Source organism: Pleurodeles waltl, chromosome 9, assembly GCF_031143425.1.
Source record: "Pleurodeles waltl isolate 20211129_DDA chromosome 9, aPleWal1.hap1.20221129, whole genome shotgun sequence".
Classification (NCBI taxonomy): Eukaryota; Metazoa; Chordata; class Amphibia; order Caudata; family Salamandridae; genus Pleurodeles; species Pleurodeles waltl.
The window spans coordinates 161,524,691-161,548,788 of NC_090448.1; the positions used below are offsets into that span (position 1 = coordinate 161,524,691).

Sequence of the window (24,098 nt, forward strand, 5' to 3'; positions counted from 1 at the left end):
GCAAAAAGAAAAATAAGACCAAAATTAGTTTGGAAAACCTCTATCTATAGAGCTAACTAAAATAAGCGGTTGGATTTTCTAAAGAGAAAACCTGCAAAGAAAATACAAATGCACCTTTGTTATACCTCTCCTAAAAAGATCAGTAAGCAGTAGAAAGTTCAACAGAAGAGCGCAGGAACATCCGGTCTTTGGGAAACAGAATCAGAACATTAGAGGGAAACCGTTCAGTAAAGTTGGGGCTAGTATATCTGAACTGTTAGAATCCTAGGCATAGAGCATGCAGCATCTAAACAGAAACTCCGACAATGAAGAACTCTAACATCACCTAAAGCATTGCTATATTAAAGTCACAAAAGTTACTAAGCGTCTATTTGACATGACTATATGGTGTCTTAGTTTGCAGCCAATGAACTTCATCTGCACATCAGATGTATCGCTTCATATTTCCTGCAGCATGGATTGGATTAACGCTGTCACTCCTTTCTTCTATCCCGACATCACCTTCCGTGATTAATTACATTTAAAACTATTTGAAAACATTACATGAGCTTCCTGCCAAAAATGAAACTCCAGCAGGAATAAAATGTAACATGAAAAACACATTGAGCACTGAGGCCTATTGTTTAGTTTGTACGTTCTCATGTTAGGAAATACAACAGTTGTAAGCAAAGAACATAACTTTACCACAGTGTGCAAGTCCTACAGGATGCTTGAAGAAACATTATTTTAGCAAAGCTAGGATTCTTTTTAAAACGTACCTTAGTAAAATGACTAAAACGCGAGTCCTTTAAACTAGTGCTAAGCATGAAAAATAAAACCTTTCATAAGTTTAAACCTAAATCTTTTAGTACACATTACTAATAACCTTGTCAGTATATTTAATTATGTTTAAGCAAAATACATTTTTTTACTTATTTATTTTCATGTCAACCTTCTTTGTGGCTGACCTGAGGGATCATATTTCAAAGCACATGTGTTCAGTTAGTCCTTTAAACACATTATTTCATAATATGTTTTAGAGACACTTTTGTTAATGTTTGCTCTCCAACACTCTCCATTTGTGTAGGTTGATAACTTCCTAATTTCCTTTTCCATACCAGATTCTCCAGTGTCTTGCCTCGGTGACTTTGTGCAAATGCTCTGAAACTATGTTGTGCTAGTGACTCGCAAGCATTTTGTAAGGGCAAAGATCACTTGGCTTTTCCTTGTTTGACACTCAACTCAAAATAGTTGTATACCAAAATGTTCTGAAGTGTCTGGTTTTTCACATGGAAGTTCCCCCGTCCCATCTGTTTCAGAAAGAGATCATCAAGCAATTATTTGTGCTTTGCTGGGAGGCTAGGAAAAACACACAACTGTAAACTCTGGGTCTGTTCCTCATGGCAGCATGCTTAGCCAAATAAAGTGGGAAGGGTGGGTGTGAATAGGTTTTCAGAAAGCTGCACATTTACAATTGTATCTGGGCAAGAACAAGCCTGTTTTCATCATCAAATAAGCCTGCTTTGTAAAATAGTAAATTAAGGCAGCGTTCGTATGGAAACCTTGCTCTCTGGGCACAGAGGTTCCAACAGAAAAAGATGGTGAGTTAAGGTCCTTTGCACTCATCAGGGCTTACAATACTTCACCAAACTGTGTTCTCACAAACAACCTGTATTGGCAAAACATGGCACAAATAATGACCTTGGAGAAGGACCTCGGGCATGTTTTTGTGTTGCAATCGTTAATTTCCATCTTCTGATGCTCTTGAAGTCTGGTAACTCGTGATAAAAAGCTGAGTGATGTGAACTTACATTTCATAATTTGTTTGTGAAATTAAAGAAAAGCCACCTTGAATTTAATCAGTAAACCTGTTCTGCTAGTTATGCCGCCCAATTGTTGAGGGAAACCCTTGACCTGTGGAGTTGTCCACACTAGATCCTACTTTGGGAAGCTCAGTATATGGGTGAGGAAGCCCTAGGAACTCTTCCACAGATGCACAACATTCCTTCTACAGTGCACCATTATACAACACAGTGGTGATGTAAACGGAATAGTAATTTGTTTGGTCTTCTCCTATGCTGCACTGAGAATATGATCCATGTTTGTTATTTAGCAAAACCCTTCTTCACAAGAAATCCAGCTGAACTGAAGGGAAAATTCATTCATACCAAACTGAGGAAAAGCAGCCGGGGATTTGGTTTCACAGTGGTTGGTGGAGATGAGCCAGATGAATTCCTGCAGATCAAAAGCTTGGTGCTTGATGGACCCGCCGCACTGGACAGCAAAATGGAAACCGGTAAGATGACTATCTGAGTCTTCCTAAACAAGCTGAGCTATAACCACTCATTATACAATGGGAAGAGTTACAATAGCAGCATCTTGACAGATTCGTGATATATTGTATCCTTCACACAGTGGAGGTTTCTTGACATAGAGACTGGGTCATTCTGGCTCATCAATGGTTTGCATTCAACATTCTTTCAGGAAGCTGGCCACTTGTCCAGGTCTATTCTCTGAGCTGCCCTGAAGTATGAAAAATATTTTGTTTTTGCAGTGTCTGAAATGCCTTGCAATTCAGTTTTTCCTGTTCTTGTCTTGGAGTAACTACTTTGTTCTATGTGTATCGGCCAGAAATGAACCACGGTTTCTTTGGATGGGCAATCTAGACCGGACACTGTGCAAAGTGACTAAATAACAGTATACATTAGAAACATCTCTGTAGCGTCATGCACACAAGTGTCAAGCTGAGTTGGCTAAACATTTGGCACCTCAACAACACATTCAGATCTTTTTACTAATCTGCATATTAGCCATCCATAAGTTGACTTTATTTTAGCACACCCTGTTCATTGCACCAAAGTTAAATAACCTAGAAAGGTGCTCACTTTGTAACAGCCACTACATGTTGAGCAATGGATAGTGCTGCGCTCCAGGAGAATAAAAAAGCAATCACTTTGACTCCAGTCTGAAAATTTCAGAAATGTAAAGGCATGCAAAAGGGGATGTACAACCATGGAAAAATAGTTTTATGTAACATATCTAGAAAAAAAATTGAAAAAATATGAAAAATCATAAAATCGAAAACCCAATGTAAATCTAGAATAGCACAGCAATGTACTTAAGTAATTCTAATGATTGGTTGGTAGAAAATGATGCAGGCATTCTGCATTCTGTCACGAAAACTTTGTTGAAATGCAACAATAACTTAAATACCTGGTTTGGGGAAAAAAAACCGGCTCAGGGGCCCTCTTTAAAGACAAGAGGCTGTCCAATATCAAATTGGGTACCATAAATTCCCACGAGCGATGTAGAAAAGGACTGAGCAGACCTGTTAGTGCAAAATGAATATTAATAATTTCAATATAAAAGTATTCCTGGTTTCTACATGACCTGGAACCAACGTAAAATTGTATTTGCTGCAAAATATTTAATCTGACCAACAGGTGTCTGCAGCAATATTTAAAGAAAAAAGAGGTTCATAAAGTGCATTGAATGTCTATTGCAATCAAAATTTGAGATTTGAAACCTCTGGCATCAAGGCAGTATGTGAAATGAAGCACCCCATTCACTGGGGAAAAGAAAGTGGAAAAACACAGGCTGGCAATAAATACAGAAAATATGGCATTTGGCATTGATGGTGAAGCCTGGAATTTAACTTAGATTCTGAAGAGCAGAGATACTACGTGATGAAGGTGAGGATGAGCAAAGAGGAGGAGAAACTGGAAAATGATGGAAAGACATGGCAGTCCTACCTCGTTGGCATAGTGACATTTCCTCCGGCTGTAAATGTCAGCAAACATCTTTAGATAGAATTAAGTGAAAAGTATGTGCTTTTGGATGGAGATACCACCCACTTCTCCCAATTCAGAAGGTAGAGATCGGGATCACCATACATCCAAGCAAGAGAGAGTACTCTCTAGATTTGACCTTTTTGGATGAGACTTGGTGTATATCATGAATACATGTATTTGCTCTGATGTCCATGCAGGGGTACTTAGAGAGGAATTGACATAAGCCTGCAAATTATTCTAAATATGCCAGTCTCTATATTCATTGTAGGAATGTCTTTAAGTTCTAATACTGCGGAGGATCCTTTAGCATTGTATTCCATTGTTTCATTGGTTGTCACTTCGAGTGCTCTTCCACATCTTATTGTTGTCCACTTTATTGTGTGAGTACAGTGTAATAAATGGAGTCTGAAATTATGTTACATGAGCAGATATACAGAAGTGATCGTTTGAAGAGCAATTAAAACCTTTGAAGAACATTAGAAACCGTTTTTGTGCATATCATAACATATACAAAAATGTAAGTAATGTGGGCCTGTACACATTATTATATATATTATGGACTCTGCAGAGAAAATATCCTCCTCTTAGCCATTCACACCATTTTGCAAGTATTTCAGTTCTCTTAGTGGTTGAATTTCTTGCCTTGTTTCAAACGATACAAAATCACTCCTCACAAGTCTGAGAGAGCTTGCTTTTTTGTTTATAAAGAGTTTTAATCTTAAGCAGACAAATATTTATATGAGCTTAGCTGGATGAATTTTCTTTAATAATTGTTCACTAATCCACTCTTGCGAATTAGGTTTTAGCACTAATTGAAAGCAAAGGTAGGCAAATTTAATTTATTCCACTATACTTTTGTATGTAGTGGGAGAAATTAGAGCTCATGTTAGTTAGGAAATTGTCTTTGAATTCGTCTGTAGCCTTGTTAACTGCGACACTCTGAAATGAAAATGTTCCCAATCTGTATGCATAAATAACTCTTCAAAGCTTTTCATTTACTAAAATGAATATTGTATTTATTGCCTGGAAAGACTTTCATAAATATCAGACATAATCTGACACAACTTGCAAATTGGTTTTAGTTCAAGTTTGGCGTGTATTTGATAAAGACAAATCTGCTTGAGAGAACATTACTTATGACTTGTATTTTAGAAACCTAATGAATTTTCTGTTTTCTTTTTTTTTTTTTTTTTCTTTAGGCGACGTTATTGTGAGTGTGAATGACATCTGTGTTCTTGGACATACACATGCCCAGGTTGTGAAAATCTTTCAATCCATTCCAATTGGTGCCAGTGTGGACCTTGAACTCTGCCGAGGTTATCCTCTACCTTTTGACCCAGATGATCCAAATACAAGCCTTGTGACGTCTGTTGCAATATTGGATAAAGACCCAATTATTTTGAATGGCAAAGACAATTATGACTCGCCTGCAAGTCATGGTAGTAAAAGTGGAAAAATGAATGGCTTGAAGGAACCAAGGCCAAGTAGCCCAGCTGATGTTTCTTCAAATGGTTCCCATGGGTATCCCAATGATACTGTCTCTTTAGCATCCTCTATAGCTACACAGCCTGAACTCATTACTGTTCATATAGTGAAGGGACCCATGGGCTTTGGCTTTACTATAGCAGACAGTCCTGGTGGTGGGGGTCAACGGGTGAAACAAATTGTAGACAGTCCAAGATGCAGAGGCCTAAAAGAAGGAGATCTTATAGTTGAAGTAAACAAGAAGAATGTGCAGAATCTTACTCATAACCAAGTTGTGGATTTGCTAATTGAATGTCCAAAAGGAAGTGAAGTTACACTGTTGGTGCAACGGGGAGGTACGTGATACTCTGCTTTTTTCATGTTCAGTTTTTTTGTATTGCTAGGTTTTTCTTTGTTTTTAAGGAAGTATACTGAATCTTTCACCCAACTATACATGTCTTTTTGAATTAAGTGACCAAAACTATTTACCTGTTTGCTTTAGTGATTCTAGTCTCCTGGAAGCAGTAATTGCATATACCTCAATACATGAGAAAAAACTTGGTGCATTTCGCTAGCCTTTCAGATGAGTGATTTAGAAAAGGACTGTCTGCATTAGGAGATATTTATTATTAGTTCATTATTAACTGTAGGAACAACCGACACGGACACATTTTGTTTTCTTTTAAACAAGACCCTGCACTAACTTAATTTTTCCTGTGTTTTTAGTTGCATATTGTTTGAGGCAACCTCGGTTTTTCTTCATTAACTCTTTAACATAGTTGTGGAAGCTGGATGTGTGTTTTCTTAGCCAACTGATTCTATAAGCAGATGTGCTGCTTGGTTCTTTACAAAATTAAACATACAATACTTACAGTTTAGTGTTGTAGGATATAATGTTTTTTTGGCAGATTTTCATTTAAACATTTTCAAGGAACTAGCTAGCACCTATTATTCATTTTGGACTTTTGTTTAACAGGAACAACCGCAGAGTATTCTAAATGTCTTCTTGAAAAGAAAATTTAAACATGTACGTTCTCTTTCAGTTGCAGGTTTACTGATTCTCCCATATTTTTTAATACTCCATCTCAAAAAAGTGCAAGACCTACAAAAAAAAGTTAAATGGCTGGCAGTGCAATATGACTTTGTGCTGTTTAAAGCATGCCCTGCATCAGAATATCAAGTTCCATGCCTTATCGGCTTATAATTTTCTAAACATTGATATATTTGAGAATGTGTAATTTTGATGTTTTATCTGCATAATGGTCTTTCTATCAATTTTCGTTTTTGTAGCAATTCTTAGCAAATTGAATTAACTGAAGCTGGCCATTCCAGGTTGTTTTTTTTCCTTCAGTTATTATTGGATAGGGACTTCTAGTTGCAGATTCCTTGTCTTGGAGTTACGCCAGGCGTCAGTCTGGATCTGGAGATTTTTCTTGAGCAGTACCTCATGTGCAGTCAGGTGGCATCAGTCAGCTTTGTGTCAGTTGTCTGTGTTGTGCACGCCGGAAATGATGTTGCTGGCTCACTGACGTCAGTTCTTTTCTTTCCACGCCAGCCAGTGCTGATCTGTAAAGAGCTACTCCCAGTCACTTTTTTGCTTGCCTTTTTTTGACTTTTTGTCAGATTTGAGTGCTACCCACTCCTGGTGGGTAAAGCCCCGCAGATCTCGTCATTGTTCAATGTCCATGATGGATCTGCACCGCCTGTGCTTGCAGTGTTTGGAGCGCAACCACAAACCGAAGTCATGCTTTGAGTGCTGGGCCAGGATTCCTAAAGCTTTGATGGAGTGGTCCCTAAAGCTCCTGGCAGCCCAGCGCTTAGCTCCTTGTCGCTTCCATTCTTGGTCAAGAGTAAGGTCCTGAGAACAGTTGCAGAGCCCCCTTCATCATCGTCCCATTCCAGGTCCTCTGGACAGTTGGGTAAGTTGAGGCATAAGAAGTCGAAGAAGCACAAGAGCGTTCTTCAACTTCACCCCTTCCATTGGCTGACGGAACGAAGGAAGGGGATCATTGTTGTTTGAGGCCTCTGTCCTCGGAGCCTCTGTCTGGGCTAACTCATGTCTCCCAGAGTTTCCAGAAGCCAGTGCGGCCCCTGCCCAACTTAAGGAATTTTTAAGGTCCTGCGCCTAATCTTTGGACAGTCCGATTCTGCTGGAGTGCCCGGGGACCCCCTTGGGTTCTGCACCAGTGGCTTTGGCCTTGGCTCCAGGGGGTACCCATGGATCTGGTCCACGATCTGAACCAGCGCCAGTCGTACCAATTTGACCTTCCCCGACGCTGGTTCAGATATCAACGCTCCTGACTCAACACCATGACCACAGGTGTTGTCGATCCTATCCTTATTGCTGACTCGCACAGTCGGATTGGCCTTGTGTGAAGCCAACCCCTGCAGTGGATTTGTTTTCTATGGGGTGGATATAATGAGGGATTGGAGCAGTCACTGGACCCTTTAAAATACTAGCTAGAAGATCCCATAGACTGGGGGACAGACCTGGGTGAGGCCAGTGGTCTGGACACTTCCCCTGACACTGGCATGTTTCTTCCCCCTCCGTGGCTATGGAGGAGGGAACGTTCTACACAGTGGTGGTGCAAAAAGTGGCTGAGGTCCTGGGCCTCGAGCTGCATTTGGTGGCAGACAGGACTAACATCCGGACGGAGGTGCTTCAGCCTGGAACTTCCTCTTCTGATCACCTTTTGCCCTTTCATGAAGCCCTTACTGATGTCCTGCTGTGGACCTGCTCCAAACCCAACACAGGGGCTCCTGGACAGGACACTCGACCACTGCTTTGACCTGCTCCATCTAACCCAGTGTTCCCAATGCACCACCCAACTCCTGAGAGCTTGGTTATCCAAGCCTCTGCATCTCCGAGCGCATTCCTTTCCACGCTTATTGAGAGGGAATCCAAGAGGCTGGACTAACTTGGTAAGAAGTTCTTATTTTATTTTTTCACCTTCAGCCTGGCATTATGGTCCATGAACACTACATGCCTTTAGGGCAATGACACCCATACTTTATAGGACATGGCTGTGTAAGTGCTGCCACAGGTGCCGGTGGAGGCCAAGGCCATTCTCCCCAAAGCTGTTGCTGATGGGAGAGATGCTGCGAAGTTGCATCAACAGTGGCCTTGAGGCGCAACGCCTGCTTGAGGATATCTGGCTTTTCAGGGGATGTCCAATCCACCTTTCTGGACATGCCCTTTGATGATAACCATCTCTTTGGGGCCAAAGCAGACTTGCTGCTTGAGGGCGTGAAGGAGTCCTTGGGCCTCGCAGCTGCCCCTCGCAACCCCCTTAGTCTGCTTTTCACCCATTTTGTGGCTGCAGAAGGGGCAACCAACCACGTCCTTCACCTCCAGCCACCTTGCCACGCATGCTGCCTAGCCTTTGCTTGGCTGGGGATATGGGATCCAACATCCTTGTGAATCAGCCAGCGGTCTCAAAACCTCCCTAGTCTGATGCTTTCCCACCCTAGACCAGGCCATCACATGCCGTGCGGGGAGTCCATCACGTCAGATAGGTTGGTTTTTCAAATAGTCCGAAGGGGTGACTCCTGCCCCTTTTAGACTACCCCTCCATCCACACCAGCATCCTAGCTATTCCTGCTGCTTTCTGGTGCCCAAAAAGGACAAGGGCCTCCTCCCTATCCGCGACCTTCAGTCCCTCCATCTCTTACTCAAGAAGAAGTAAAAAACTGCACTCTGGCTCAGGTTCTGGCTGCCCTAGACCCAGGAGACTGGATGGCAGTTTTGGACTTGCGGGACACCTATTTCCATATTTCTGTCCTGCCTGAACACAGACGTTACTTGCAGTTCATGGTAGGCCACAAGCACTTTCAGTTTGTGTTCCCCTTTGGCCTTACCAGCACCCCTCAGGTGTTCACCAAGGTGATGGCAGTAGTCACAGCTCACCTGCGCAGGTCAGGGGTTTCAGTCTTCCCCTATCTCGACTGTCTGATGGTGGGCTTGCCTCAGGCTCCCTCCTCCAGACTACAGTGGACATTCGCTGTGGTTCACTATAAACGTGCTGAAGTCACACCTGACTGTATCTCAGGTGCTCCTTTTTTCACTTGAGCTGTTCTGAACACTGCAGCTTCAGGCTTATCCTCCTGAGAGGCAAGTACAGAATATTCAGGCTATTTCACTGATGTTTCAGCCCCTATCCTGGATTTCGATGAGAATGATGGCCTCCTGCACCCTGCTGGTGACACATGCCAGATACGATATGCGGCCTCTGCAGTAGGACCTGAAGTTCCAGTGGGCGCAGCATCATTGGGAATCTCTCAGACATGGTCCAGATCTCGGAGGGCACTGCACAAGATCTGCAGTGGTGGCTTATGAACTGTGATTGGGTCAGAGGCAAATCCATCTCCCTTCCACAACCAGATGTGATAATAGTGATTGATGCGTCACTTCTGGGATGGGACGGCCACATAGGGGAAGGTGGAAATCAGAGGTTTCTGGTCGTTAGCTGTGTCCAGGCTCACATCAATCTTTTGTAACGCTGGGCAATCAGACTGGTATTAAAAGTATTCCTTTCCTCCTCTCAAAGGAAAAGTAGTGCATGCGTTGACAGACAGCACCACCATCATGTGATATTACAACAAGCAGGGCAGGGTGGTGTTGTGGACCCTTTGTCAGGAGACTCTGCATCTCTGGACTTGACTGGAACATCAGGGCAAACCCCTGGTGGTTCAACATCCGGCAGGCTTTCTGAACACCAGAGTGGATGAAATTGGCCGACAATGTCTGGTTGATCACGAATGGCATCTCCATCTGGAGGTGGCCCAAGGTCTTTCAGCGGTGGGCAGATCCTTGGCTAGATTGGTTTGCCGCTGCAGAGAATGTGCACTACCAGCAGTTTTGTGCTGTGGAGTTTCCCAGGGGGCTATTGCTTGACTACGCTTTTCCATCATACCACTTCTGCCCCGAGTTCTCAAGCAGATCAAGAAAGACAAGGCCCAAGTAAACCTTGAGGCTCCAGACTGAGCATGAGTCTAGAATTCCGTTCTCTTGAGCATGGCCATTAATCCTCTGATCAGACTGCTCCTTCTGGAGGATCTTCTGCTGCAGCAGCTGAGCGTGCTCCACCCAAACCTGTCCAGTCTTTGCCTTCTTGTGTGCAGATTGAGTGGTGGCAGTTGACAGCTTTCAACTTTCTGCCAAAAGTCTAATGTTATTTTGGCATCCAGGCATCCTTCCACCAAAACGGTATGCGAATACATTTGTAGCATGGTGCACAGACAAGTTTACAGACCCCCCCCTTTTCTCAGAGGTCCTTTTGTACATACTGTTTTGGGCCCAGCAGGGCTCTTCTTTGGGCACCCTCAAAGGTTGTCTGTAGAAAGCTGTCTCTCTCATATGGTGCACTAAAAAGACGTACACCATGCAGAGTCAGTGGATCCCAATTGATTTGCAGAGGCAAAAGTTAACAGGACAAATGCTCTGTTTTGTGGTAGTGTGATACAGCAGTTAGACTTATCAGAGGGCAGTGCGAAGCATGTGTTGTAAGCACAGACGCAATAATGAGACACGCACTCAAAGAATAAATGTGAGACCATTTTAGAGAAATAACACCTTTTTATGTATACTTTTAATCCAAGAACTTTGTTTAACGGGAAGTACATTTTCAAGCATAAATACTTTTTAGTTAAAAAAAACTCAGTCCAGTGCAATTTCAAAGTTCTTCATTCTTAACCTATGGTAGGGGAACACAGTCAGCAAGCCAGCACTCATTGATAACTCACGGGATCAATCTTGCAAGTGTCAGGACCACACCAACAGGTCACTCCTGGCAGCACTGGGACAGCCAGGTGCAGTATGCATTAGGTGCCCTATGTATTTCAATGGGGATTGGTCTTTGTGGGTTTAGGCTGCAGGCTACAGCTGGGGGGCCAGCTGGGGGGACCACCAACAGGTAGGCCATGAACATGGGGTGCTCGGGGATGCAGGTGCACCTTTGGACCTCTTCACAGGGTCCAGGGGTGATTGATGCAGGGGTGTCCATGTGTGTTAGGTTTCCTTGTCCTGAAGCACTCTTGGTTAGGGGGCGTCCAGTGGTCTGAGGCTACAGGCGTCATCGGGGAGTCCAGGAGGGATGAAACCAGACTCTAGTTGGAGAACATAATTGACACCAGGGGTACACTTCAAATCTGGCCGGTGGCGATTGGGATTGGGTTCTCCACTGTAGTAGCTGCAGGAAAGATGGGCCTGCATGCAGAGGCTGCAGGCGACTTGAGGGAGTCCAGGATGGGTCAATCAATCAATCAATCATAGTATTTATAAAGCGCGCTATGTACCCGTCAGGGTTTCGAGGCGCTGGGGGGGGGGGGGGGAGCGCTGCTGGTTTAGCGGTCGAAGAGCCAGGTCTTGAGGAGCCTTCTGAATGCGAGGAGGTCCTGGGTCTGGCGAAGAGATGTGGGGAGAGAGTTCCAGGTCTTGGCGGCGAGGAAGGAGAAGGATCTGCCGCCGGATGTCTTGCGCTGGATTCGGGGTACGATGGCGAGGGCGAGGTTGGCGGATCGGAGTTGACGTGTTGGAGTGTAGAAGTTGAGTCTGGTGTTGAGGTAGGAGGGTCCGGTGTTGTGAAGTGCCTTGTGAGCGTGGGTCAGGAGTTTGAAGGTGATCCTCTTGTCTACCGGGAGCCAGTGGAGTTCCTTTAGGTGAGGGGAGATGTGACTTCGGCAGGGTATGTCGAGGATCAGTCGGGCGGAGGCATTTTGGATACGTTGTAGGCATTTGATGTCTTTGGTTGGGATGCCTGTGTAGAGTGCGTTGCCGTAGTCAAGTCTGCTGCTGACGAGGGCCTGGGTCACCGTCTTTCTGGTTTCTGTTGGAATCCACTTGAAGATTCTGCGGAGCATTCGAAGGGTGTTGAAACAGGAGGAGGAGACGGCGCTGACCTGTTTGGACATGGTGAGGGCGGAGTCCAGGATGAAGCCGAGGTTTCTTGCGTGGCTGGCAGGGGTGGGTGGGGGTCCGAGGACGGAGGGCCACCATGAGTCGTTCCAGGCCGAGGGAGTGCGTCCGAGGATGAGGACTTCCGTCTTGTCGGAGTTGAGTTTCAGGCGACTGTTGTTCATCCAATCGGCGATGGATTTTAGTCCCTCGTGGAGGTTTGTTTTGGCGGTGAGCGGGTCTTTGGTCAGGGAGAGGACGAGCTGGGTATCGTCGGCGTAGGAGATGATGCTGAGATGATGTTGGCGGGCCAGTTGAGCGAGGGGGGCCATGTAGACGTTGAACAACGTGGGGCTGAGGGAGGATCCTTGGGGGACGCCGCAGATGAGGTTGGTGGCTTTGGAGCGGAAAGGGGAGAGACGGACTCTCTGCGTTCTGTCGGAGAGGAAGGATGAGATCCAGTGGAGGGCTTTATCTTGGATGCCGGCTTCCTGGAGGCGGGTCAGTAGGGTGCGGTGGCAGACGGTGTCAAAAGCGGCTGATAGGTCGAGGAGGATAAGGGCTGAGGTTTCGCCGTTGTCCATTTGATGTCTGATGTCATCTGTGGCGGCGAGGAGGGCGGTCTCAGTGCTGTGGTTTCGTCTGAATCCGGATTGTGAGGGGTCCAGGATGGAATTGTCTTCGAGGAAGTGGGTGAGCTGAGTGTTGACGATCTTCTCGAGGACTTTCGCTGGAAAAGGGAGGAGAGAGATCGGACGGAAGTTTTTGAGGTCCTTGGGGTCAGCCTTGGGTTTTTTGAGGAGGGGTTGGATTTCTGCGTGGTCAAACCACGATGGACTCAGAATCTGGACTGCAGGGGACCTTGCTGGCATCAGAGGTTCACTCCCACTCGGTTTGGTGATGGCGGGTGCAGTGGTGACTTCAGGCGTCGGCTCTTTGCGTTTCCGGAGGCTGCAGAGTTCTGTCCTTAGACTCATTGTTTTGGTGCAGAGTCCATCTTGGAGTGCAGACAGGCCAGGGGGGATTGTACCAGGTCAGTTACTTCTTCTCCTTCTATGTCTCTTCTTTTGTCCTCTTATTCAAGGTCCTCAATTTGAGTTCTAGGGTGCCACCTAAATACTCAATTTAGGGCTGTTACAGGGAGTGCCAGGTGGTAGCCATTGAGCTGCCTACCTTTAGGGTGTCTACACCCTTTCTATGCCCACTTCCACAGGGAAGTGGGCATAACCCTAACCCAAGTGGCTTAATTCCTTCCAAACAAAGATGGAGCAGTTTAAAAAGCGGTGTCCACTACATCTCATCCACTTTGGGTGTGTGAATGGTATGAAGTGGACACACCACCTAATCTACCTAATTTTCCCACCTGTTCTGCAGCCAGAAGTGGGGTCAAGACCGAGGTGTGGATCATCTCCACCATCTGGAGAGACCTGGGTTACATTACAAGGCTGCTAGTCCTTAAAGTTGTGATTGACTGTCAATACTTCAACAAGGAAATGTTGGCAGCCATGTTGAGAGACTGCTTCAGAACAAATGATTAAAAATAAGAGAAGGTGCCATGTTAGGGGCACCCTGACTCCTTAGCTCAGGTGCTGGGTTCCCAGGTATAACCCCTCCACCCCCACCCCCCCAGCAAAAAAGCAGATTTCCCTTTTTGAAATTTTGACGGGACGCAACCCTGGGTGGGCCAGGTCCCGGGGGCATTGCCATTTTGAATGTGGGGGGCTGTTAGCCCCCCACCCCAGCACTACAGGGACCACCACCTCCCCAGGGCAAAATTAATGTGTATCGGGGGCTGTTTGGCTTCTCTGCAGCCCCTAGGACCGCCACCTCACCAGGGCCTTTGAAATTCGGAGTGCAGGGGGTTCCCAGCCTCCCAGCAGCCCCAGGAACCACCACCACCACCACCTCCCCAGGGCTTTAAACAAATTAAATGTGGGGGGTGGAGGTTGAGTTACACCCCCACCCCACACAGTTATGGGGACTTCCACCTCCCTGGGGATACAATAAAAGAATGAAGGGGTTCCGTAGTGGGCTGTATAGGTTGGAGGAGAGCCGTACATGGCCCTGGGGACTGCCACCCTCAAGGGCTGGCTCCTTTTTCCCGGGTGCCCACCCTCAGGACATAGCTGTTTGTTCTGACTTGGCGGGAGCTTTGACAGCAAGTCAAAGCATACTCTCCACTTGCAGCAAGTGAGAGTTTTCAAGCAGCTCTCACTTGCTGGGAGTGGATGTTTCCTCTGTTTGTCTGCCTGCAGGCGGGGAAGCAGAGAAAACTATTGCTCTCACAGCCCTGGAGCTGCATCTTTTACAGCTCCCTCTGTGGCAGCATTGCTGGCTCCCGCAGGAGTCGGGGAGCCAGCTGAGACCAAAGGGGCCTTCAGGTTCTCCCCCCCCCCCCCCCCCCACCAGATGACATGGTTGGGCACCAGGGCATGGGGGTCCCTGGGGCCTATATTGGCCTGGGGATAGGGTCCCTGGGGCAGAGATCGGCCTGGGTAGGGGGATGGGGAAACGTGGCCCCCTATAAAGAAATACTTTAATTCTGGGGGATGGGGTCCCGGGGCTGGAATCGGCCAGGGGAGGGGAGCCATGCTGCCCTCCTCCCCAAAAACAAATGTTTTAGAAGGCTGGATCCAGGGGTCCCCAGGGCCAAAATTGGCCAGGGAAGGAGTCCTCTCAGACCTGTGGCCAGCTCTGGCTATGCTTGGCTATGGGCAGCGTGGGGTTGCGTGGTTAGGAGGGTTGGCCGCAGGGACTGGCCACAGGCCAGGCCCCACGCACATCCCACTGTGCACAGCCGAAGGCCGTGCACGTCACAAGGTTAGATGTTATAGGGGTTGGCCGCAGGGCCAAATCGAATGCGCATCGGTGGTTAGATTAACATATAGTAATGAAGATTATTTTACATTAAAAAAATACAAACCTATCCTTGAAAGAAAAAAAACAAAGGTTACAGGAATGTAAGTTAGATTTACATTTTAAACGTACCAAACCATTAAAATTCACCTAATATAGTTATCTCAGGTTACTAGAACTTGTAACTAAATTGTGCCCTTGTCATACACTGCTAATTACCCCACAAATTACGGCACTTATGACATCCTTGATAACATCATTTGATAATATCAATGTAAAATTAGCATTAACATTATTTACGAAAAAACTGCATGGCGGGGTTGCCAGTTAGTTTTGTTAGGGCACGAGTTATGGTTACTTGAGAATTCTAAAAAGTGACTTTCTATGTTTTTTTTACATTTAGTATGAGCGTAACTATAACGTCCCTGTAACCTTTGTCTTTTTTTTTTTTAAGTGATTGTCCATGTTTTTTTAAATTTTTATTCTACTTCCTAACTATAACATCCTTGTAACCTGTTTTTTTTAGTGTGTGTGTGTGTGTATAATATATATATATATACATATATATACATATATATATATATATATATATATATATATATATATATACCACAGATGCCTTTCCACTAAAAATGTAAGTATTTTACAAGTAGAAATAAACCCATTACATATAGTGTGTCTGTATGGGGTTTATACTTACATGTTAAATACTATCATGTTGTGTTAAAGGCTTTCATTGTAAAGCATATTTGTTGTAGTAAATCTTGTTGAAAAAGCTTTCGTTAATATTCCGTCATATATCTGAGCAAAAGGCCTGCTTGTAAATGTGATGCTTTGAAATGGGATAACTTTAAGATGACGAGTTCATCATTAAGGTAACTTAATTTTAAATTTCTCCCATTGAAAAGCATTCAGAAACATTTTGTTCTCCAGCTACAATACTGAGTTGAAAAAGACTTTTATTAAAGAGTTAAATACTTCAGTTCTTCACCACTGTGCCTCATCCTGGCCAATAAATGTGACTGAGCACTGCTCTTTGTCAGGCTTTATCTACAGCCTGATAATGTAAAGTAAACACAGCCTTCACATTAACCCCTTCGCTGCCAGGCCTTTTCCCCCTCACGTGCCTGGCCTTTTTTGGGCTATTTGGGGCACTTCGCCCCTCATAACTTTTTGCCCACATAAGCTAGCCACACCAAATTTGCTTCCTTTTTTCCCAACATCCTAGGGATTCTAGAAGTACCCAGAGTTTGTGGGTTCCCCTGAATAAGACCAATAAATTAACAAAAATACAGCAAAATTATTATTATTTATTTATAAAAAATTTTAAAGGGAAAGAATTGATACAGAAGAAGGCTAGTGTTTGTTTTCACTAAAAATGGCATCAACAAAGGGTTTGCAGTGCTAAAACCACCACCTTCCCAGCGTATAGGAACAGGCAGACTTGAATCAGAAAACCAAATTTTTCAACACAATTTTGGCATTTTACTGGGACATACCCCATTTTTATGATTTTTTTGTGCCTCCTTCCAGTTAGTGACAGAAATGGGTGTGAAACCAATGCTGGATCCCAGTGAGCTAAACATTTCTGAAATGTAGACAACATTCTGAATTCAGCAATGGGTAATTTGTGTAGATCCTACAAGGGTTTCCTACAGAAAATAACAGCTAAAATAAAAACAAATAATGAAATTGAGGTAAACAAAAACAGCCATCTTTCTCCACATTTTACTCTGTGACCTTTTCAAGCAATATCAGATTTTTGAAAGCAATGTACCATTAGGTCTGCTGGACTCTTCTGGTTGTGGGGATATATAGGGCTTGTAGGTTCATCAAGAACCCTAGGTACCCAGAGCCAATAAATGAGCTGCACCTTGCAGTGGGTTTTCATTCTATACCGGATATACAGCAATTAATTTGCAGAAATATAAAGAGTGAAAAATAGGTATCAAGAAAACCTTTGTATTTCCAAAATGGGCACAAGGTAAGGTGTTAAGAAGCAGTGATTATTTGCACATCTCTGAATTCCGGGGTGCCCATACTAGCATGTGAATTACAGGGCATTTCTCAAATAGACTTCTTTTTTTACACACAGTCTTCAATTTGGAAGGAGAAAATGTAGAGAAAGACAAGGGGCAATAACACTTGTTTTGCTATGCTGTGTTCCCCCAAGTGTCCCAATAAAAATGATACCTCACTTGTGTGGCTAGGCCTAGTGCCCGCGACAGGAAATACCCCAAAGCACAACGTGGGCACATCACATTTTCCCAAAGAAGACAGAGGTGTTTTTTGAAAAGTGCCAACCTGTGGATTTTGGCCTCTAGCTCAGCCGGCACCTAGGGAAACCTACCAAACCTGTGCATTTTTTTAAAACTAGACACACAGGGGAATCCAAGATGGGGTGACTTGTGGGTCTCTCACCTGGCTCTGTTACCCAGAATCCTTTGCAAACCTCAATATGGCTAATAGACACTTTCCTCACATTTCGGTGACAAAAAGTTTTGGAATCTGAGAGGAGTCACAAATGTCCTTCCACTTAGCGTTCCCCCAAGTCTCCCGATAAAAATAATACCTCTCTTGTGTGGGTAGGCCTAGTGCCTGGGCACATCACAATTATAAAAAAATAAAAAAAAAATTTTCAGGGGGGGGTGGGAACCTGCGTTTTTAGTCCTGGGCTCAGTAGCCATATAGTGAAACCTACCAAACCCAAACATTTCTGAAAACTAGACACCCGAGGGAGTCCAGGGAGGTTGACTTGCGATGATTTCCCCCAGTGTTACCCAGAATCCATTGCAAACATAAAAATTTGGCTTAAAAAAACCCACTTTTCTTCACATTTTGGTCACAGAAAGTTCTGGAACCTGAGAGGAGCCACAAATTTCCTTCCATCCAGTATTCCCCCAAGTCTCCCGATAAAAATGATACCTCACTTGTGTGGGTGGGCCAGGTGCCTGCAACAGAAAAAGGCCAAAAACGTGTAGAGATTGAGGGGATAGCACAGCGAGTTGACAAGCACGTATTTTTCTTTTATACATCTTTAGGCTGACTCTGCTTTGGGGACCCACTCAAGTGAGGTGTCATTTGACTTGGGAGACTGAGGGGAACGCTGGGGAGTAGGAATTTTGTGCCGGAGCGGTGATACAAGGAAAAGTCAGGAAAATGTTTTTTTAAGCAAATTTTGAAGTTTGCAGAGGAGTCTGGGTAAGAAAATGTTGGGGGAGCCATGCAAGCCACACCTCCCTGGACTCCTTGGGGTGTCTAGTTTGAAAAAATGTCTGGGTTTAGTAGGTTTCCCTAGATGAGGGCCTGCTGTGACGCTTGATTACAGCAGAGCAGGGTTTGTCATTTTTACCACACGTACTGGTTGGATTTGGCACAAGGGTGAGTGATGGTTCAGTAGATTAAAGTTTATTACCAAGAAATTTCACAAAAGTGAAATGCACGGTTAATAACTGAACAGCCAAAATAACTGAACCAATGACTCGCAGCTCGTGAGCTGTAAAGCCGCGTCAAGGCACCAACCGTTTTACGGTCCATTCACACACCTTTCATGCATGACATGCACAAGACCATCCACGCCACCAGCCCAGCACATTACAACAATCGCATCGACAGACCGCGCCACTTAAGGGCCCATCACTTACATACACCCACATGCCTGATACAGCAATCACACTAGCAGATGGGTGTGTGTGTGGACTGATGTTTGCCTGGCATTGCCAGCCAAGCGCCACCCCACGCACACTGCCAGCCAAGCGCCACCCCACGCACACTGCCAGCCAAGCGCCACCCCACGCACACTGCCAGCCAAGCGCCACCCCACGCACACTGCCAGCCAAGCGCCACCCCACGCACACTGCCAGCCAAGCGCCACCCCACGCACACTGCCAGCCAAGCGCCACCCCACGCACACTGCCAGCCAAGCGCCACCCCACGCACACCGCCAGCCAAGCGCCACCCCACGCACACCGCCATCACTTTTTTTGGTTTATAAACAACAAAGAAACCACTAACTAATTATAAAATAGGTACAAAACTACAAACACAAAAGCTTTAACTGAAAACATGACAGAAATGTGAAACTGAACATCTGAAAATCTAAAACAGGCAGTTTACGATCACTGTATTTCCCAAAAATGTTTTTTGGTGTGGTAACTCCTGAAACAGCCGGCCACACACAGCCAAGGCTTTGAAGGGCAATCGGGTCAGTACATCTGGCTCTCCCTCCGGATACCTCTTCGGGCACAGACTCTACATTTCTTAGTGGGCAAGTCTGTTTTAGGAGTAGGAGGAATGTGATCTGGAAAGTGTCGATCTTTCAATCTAGCCACATCTTCCACCACTGCTACTCTAGGAACTCTTGCCTGTTCCACCACAATAAGGCTCTCTATCACTAACTCCTGAAATTTAACAAATTTCATCCTTGACTCCGGTGAACAATCCTTGAACACAATAAAAGCGTTAAAAGTTGCCAAATGAATAAATGATGGGCCAACTTTTTATACCACATGTAAGACTTATGAAGAGCAGTGTAAGGTTCCAACCTCTGATCTACTCTATCAACACCACCCATGTGCCTATTGTAGTCCAAAATGCATGCAGGTTTGCGCACTTCCGCTGCCTGACCCCAAACATTCACAGGGGAAGTACTCTCATCATGGATGGTAGATAGCATGTACACATCCCTGCTGTCAGAAAATATCAGAGCTAGCAGCTCATTATTCCGCAAGGCCCTGCACTGTCCCCGCTCAAGTTTTTTTTTTTTTTTTTTTTTTTTTTTTACAGACAAACTCCCTTGGATAGCCTTTCCGGTTAGAACAGATTGTGCCACAAGCAACAGTGTCCACTCTAAACAACTCCTTGAACAACTGCACTCCAGTGTAGAAATTATCTATGCACAAATGGTGACCTTTTGTTAAACAGTTGTCTACCAATTTCCCACACAATTTTCTCGCTAACTTCAAAAGTCAGCAGACAACCAGGGGGGTCAATATTGGAATCCCTACCAGTGTAGACCTGGAAGTTATACACATATTCTATACTACTTTCTGACATCATATAAAATGTAATTCCATACCGTGCCCTCTTACTAGGAATGTACTGCTTAAAAACTAAACACCCCCTGAACAGGACCAAAGACTTGTCCACACTTCTCTTTGCCTGGCACATACACCTCTGAAAACCGATCTACAAAATGATCAAGGACAGGCCTAATCTTAAAAAGATGGTCACAATCAGGGTGATCTTGTGGCAAGGCTAAAGCATTGTCTACAAAATGTAGCATACGAAGAAGCAAATAGCAATTACGAGTCCTAGTTGCAGGAAATATAGCCGTTGCCATCAAGTAGACCAATAAGAAGCCAGTGACTGCTTCCTTATCAACCCCATCAAAAAAGTCAAACCTAAAAACTTTCATCTCTTCCAGATATGTGGGAACCCACTGAGGAGCTCTAGACTGAGGCCTAAGTCTGGCAACATTGTCCCTCAAATATTGCTCTGCATAATAATTAGTCTGCTCAACAATCTCTTCCAAAAATACATTGTCCATAAGCAAGTGAAAGAAATTGACTGGCAAAAAGTTTTCCGTCTTGACTCTACACCCTGGGAGACCATTAAATGCAGGTAACTGTGGCTGCTCCATGTTTGGGGCAATCCAGGTGTCCGGTCTTCTAATGGGAAACCCTTCAGCCCCAGGCTGCTGCACTCTTAGCACATCAATATCCACCTCTAAAACAGGCCCTTCATCGGCACTGAGTGGTTTCCACATCAGAAGAATCCTCTCACTTCCTCTTCTGCCTCAGATGCAGAGTCAGTCTCATCATAATGATCAGAAGACGACTCAAAAAGCATGCCAACAATCTGCTGAGCGGTCACTCTGAGGCTAGCCATGGTCCTTTCTAACAACAAATGGATTGCCAACAACCAGCACTAAAATAAGTAATAACTCTTTGTGATAAAGCTATACTTTGTTTATGTACTAAAAAACTATACCACTCACTTGCCTGAAAAAGCTACTCACCAGCAACTGCTCTGCTCAGAGACAGCAATCACCAATGATATCCCACTAAAAAGGAAAAAGCGAATTAGACATATGACAAAACAAAAAATCATAGTGCTCAAATCTAAGGACAATTTCACACAATCCTGCATTTAGTACACCACCTACAAACATGTCATTCATGCAAGCCAACAATACTACTTTGGAGTAGATTGCTTTTACTTACCTAAAACATGCAACTATGCAAACTGCAGGATAACTACTGCCAAAACCACAAGAATCCACAGCAAAGGAAGCAAAAGCTTTGAACTAGAACAAAAAGAAGAAATAAACTGTTATAATCACAAATACTTCGCCAGTTGACAAACACCCCGCCACCAAGAACTTAGAAATTGTCCCTGGTGCACAAGTGGCTTCTGGGGCAGATGGGCCTAAAAAAAAAACTAAAAATAAATAGGCTGATCTGCCCCCAAGGGGAGCAGAAATGGCCATCTGTAATGTGCCCCCCTTTTGGGGCGGCGACCCTTGCCAAAGAGGCCGCCCCCCCCCACACAACACACACACTCACAAGTTCCCTGGTGCCTAAGTGGATCCCGCCCTAAAAAAAATAGGCCCATCTGCCCCCAATGGGGCAGAAATGGCCAACAGCTCTGTGCCCTCTTCAAGGGATCGCCCCCAGCACACAAAAAACAAAGGGGAACAAAAAACAAAAACAATCCCTGGCCTATTGGTGGTTTCTGCCCTCCTTGGGGGTAGAAATGGCCAACACTAATTTCCCCCCCTTTGGGGGGGGGGGGGGCTAACCCTTGCCCAAGGGGTGCCCCAAGACACAAAACACACACACAATCCTTAGGGCCTAGTGGGTTTCGCCCCCCGGGGGAGAGATCGGCCAATGAGATGGCCGATCTAGCCCCAGGGGGGAGGAAACATTAAAAAAAAAAAAATATTGCCCCTGGGACAGCGACCCTTGCCTAAGGGGTCACTGCCCAAAAATGTCATGAAAATAAAATCCCTGGTTCCTAGTGGGTTTTGATTTCCCCCCCCCCCCACTAGGGGCAGATCGGCTGAAATAATGGCTGAAACAGGATTTATTATTGCCCTCTGGGGAGCGACCCTTGCCCAAGGGGTCGCTCCCCAAAATAAAATCCAGAGGAAATCCCCGGTGCCTATTGGGGATTCCTGCTCCACGATCGCAGGCCCCGCCCGTGATCGTGAAGCAGGAATCCATTGAATACAGGCACAGGCGGAAAGGAAAAACTCTTTCTTGCCCCCAGTGTCTGTTTCCTCCTCTTTCCCCCCCCCCCCACACACAACCCCCAAAAAGAGGGCTCGCCTGTAAAGGGTCCTTTACCCCGACACGCTGGAAGCAATTGGCTTCCAGTGTGCCCTCTGCAGCTTCTGATGACGCCAGCGCGCTGTGGGCTGGGTGCAGGACGAGCTGGTCTCGTCCTAGGCACACGGGAACCGTGTGCCTGGACGAGACCAGCTCGCCTGAGGCACCCCGGGGGTTAAAAAAAAAAAGTGACCCTTTGCTTTTTTTTGTTTAAAAATGAACTCAAAGGTGTCAGAGCTGCTAGTAGCTCGAGCAACTATTTGGAGACACCCGATCTTGAAGTACATAAAGCATTCACATATTTAATCATGATAACAAATACTGTAGTTATCTAGGTCTCACTCATAGTCTCAGCCTTAATTTAGGAAGTTAGCTTTATATACATATATAGCCAATAGTAGTTGTTCTATAGACTGACCAATCGGATATTAATGGTCCAGTATTAACGTCAAATGCTAATGTACTTCTTACAACTTATTTACAGTATAAAGGTGTAGAACTTATAGGAGTATTACCAAAGTTAACCAATTGACAAATATCCGAACATGTCTTGGTTACAAGATATAATCACTGGAAATCAATTGGAACGCCTATGGTCTTCAGTTTCTAAACCTTACTTATTCTTGGCCAGGATTCTAAAAAAGTGAGCTACTCTTTTCAGGTTGTTTTGCTTTGCTAGCAACTTTTAATGATCTATGTAAGGTGATTACTGGAGAGCCTTTGAAGGGATGTTAACAGAGATTTTTAGTTATACATTTTTGTGTGTCTCACCCTAAATTCTATCATCCTCTAAATGACCATGTCCTCTTTCTAACAGAAAAAAAATCAGATAATTCTTCTCGATTTTCTTCCCCCCTACCTTTTTCTTGTTCTCTCCTGTCACCCTTATTAGACTCTCCATGTACAGATTTCAAAGAGCTGGTGTTTCCATGCTTCCAAAATGCACCAGCGCCCTGACTTCTCATGCAACTGGCCCCATTCCCACACTTTAATGTACATGAGCAGAAAGTGAGCAGAGGTTTTGCTTCTGGATACCCCTGTGGCTGTCTCAGGTTGAAGTACTGCAGAAGTCCATTTCTATCCTATCCAGGGGCTCTTTCCAGCATTGAGGTCATGCTCTGACAAGACTCCTCTGCTTGTCCACAAGCAAGCAATAGTGAAGGTTTTGCAGATGTGAATGCACAGCATTCAAATACTTTCTTGCAGTGGGATGAGGAATAGAGATTTGAAATAGCTGAAAAGCTTGATTCAAACATTAGCTAAGGAGTTACCTTCCCTTGAACATTAAGATTAGTGGAATTTGTTGATTTAAACTTAAAATTAAAAATGAATACTTCACCTTCTAAAAATGACAGTAAAATTTGAGCTTAACCTTGATCTTTGTAGCAGAAAATCAAAGGATTAGGGGAGGGGGAGGCAAGGTGGACAGGTCCAGCGAACAGCAGCCAGGACAACCCTTTCTTTACCTTCTACCTTTTCACCTCATCCCCTTGCAGGCTTCTTAACTTTCTCTCAACCAAACTAGTTCTTTCCAGACAGCCCAATGTCTCACGTTATTTGAGCCATACTGTGTCATGGGGGCATCTCCTGTCCTCTGCTAGTTTCCAGGGGATGTTGCAGCACACTACCATGGACAACAAGACTGATTACCTGGCAGTGTCCATCATGGGAGTTTTATGGTAACTGGGGTATCCCATTTTTTCCTGCGAGCTGGTCTTGTCCTGCTGATCCCTGGTGTGCTTTAGGTTCAAGGTTTTCTGCTCCAAATTGGCACTTCCACATCTA

At 44.9% G+C, this 24,098-nt stretch overlaps 1 protein-coding gene across 22 annotated transcripts in view; it reads left to right on the forward strand.

Annotated features, from left to right (window-relative positions):
* The window catches only part of MAGI1 (membrane associated guanylate kinase, WW and PDZ domain containing 1), a 1,074,483-nt gene that overhangs the window by 904,420 nt on the left and 145,965 nt on the right, over nucleotides 1-24,098 (forward strand). For all 22 annotated transcript variants that reach the window (XM_069206485.1, XM_069206495.1, XM_069206490.1 and 19 more), the window contains 2 exons: nucleotides 2,093-2,275; nucleotides 4,970-5,590. In XM_069206485.1, coding sequence (XP_069062586.1) covers nucleotides 2,093-2,275; nucleotides 4,970-5,590 — 804 coding nt within the window. The remainder of the gene's footprint in view (nucleotides 1-2,092; nucleotides 2,276-4,969; nucleotides 5,591-24,098) is intronic.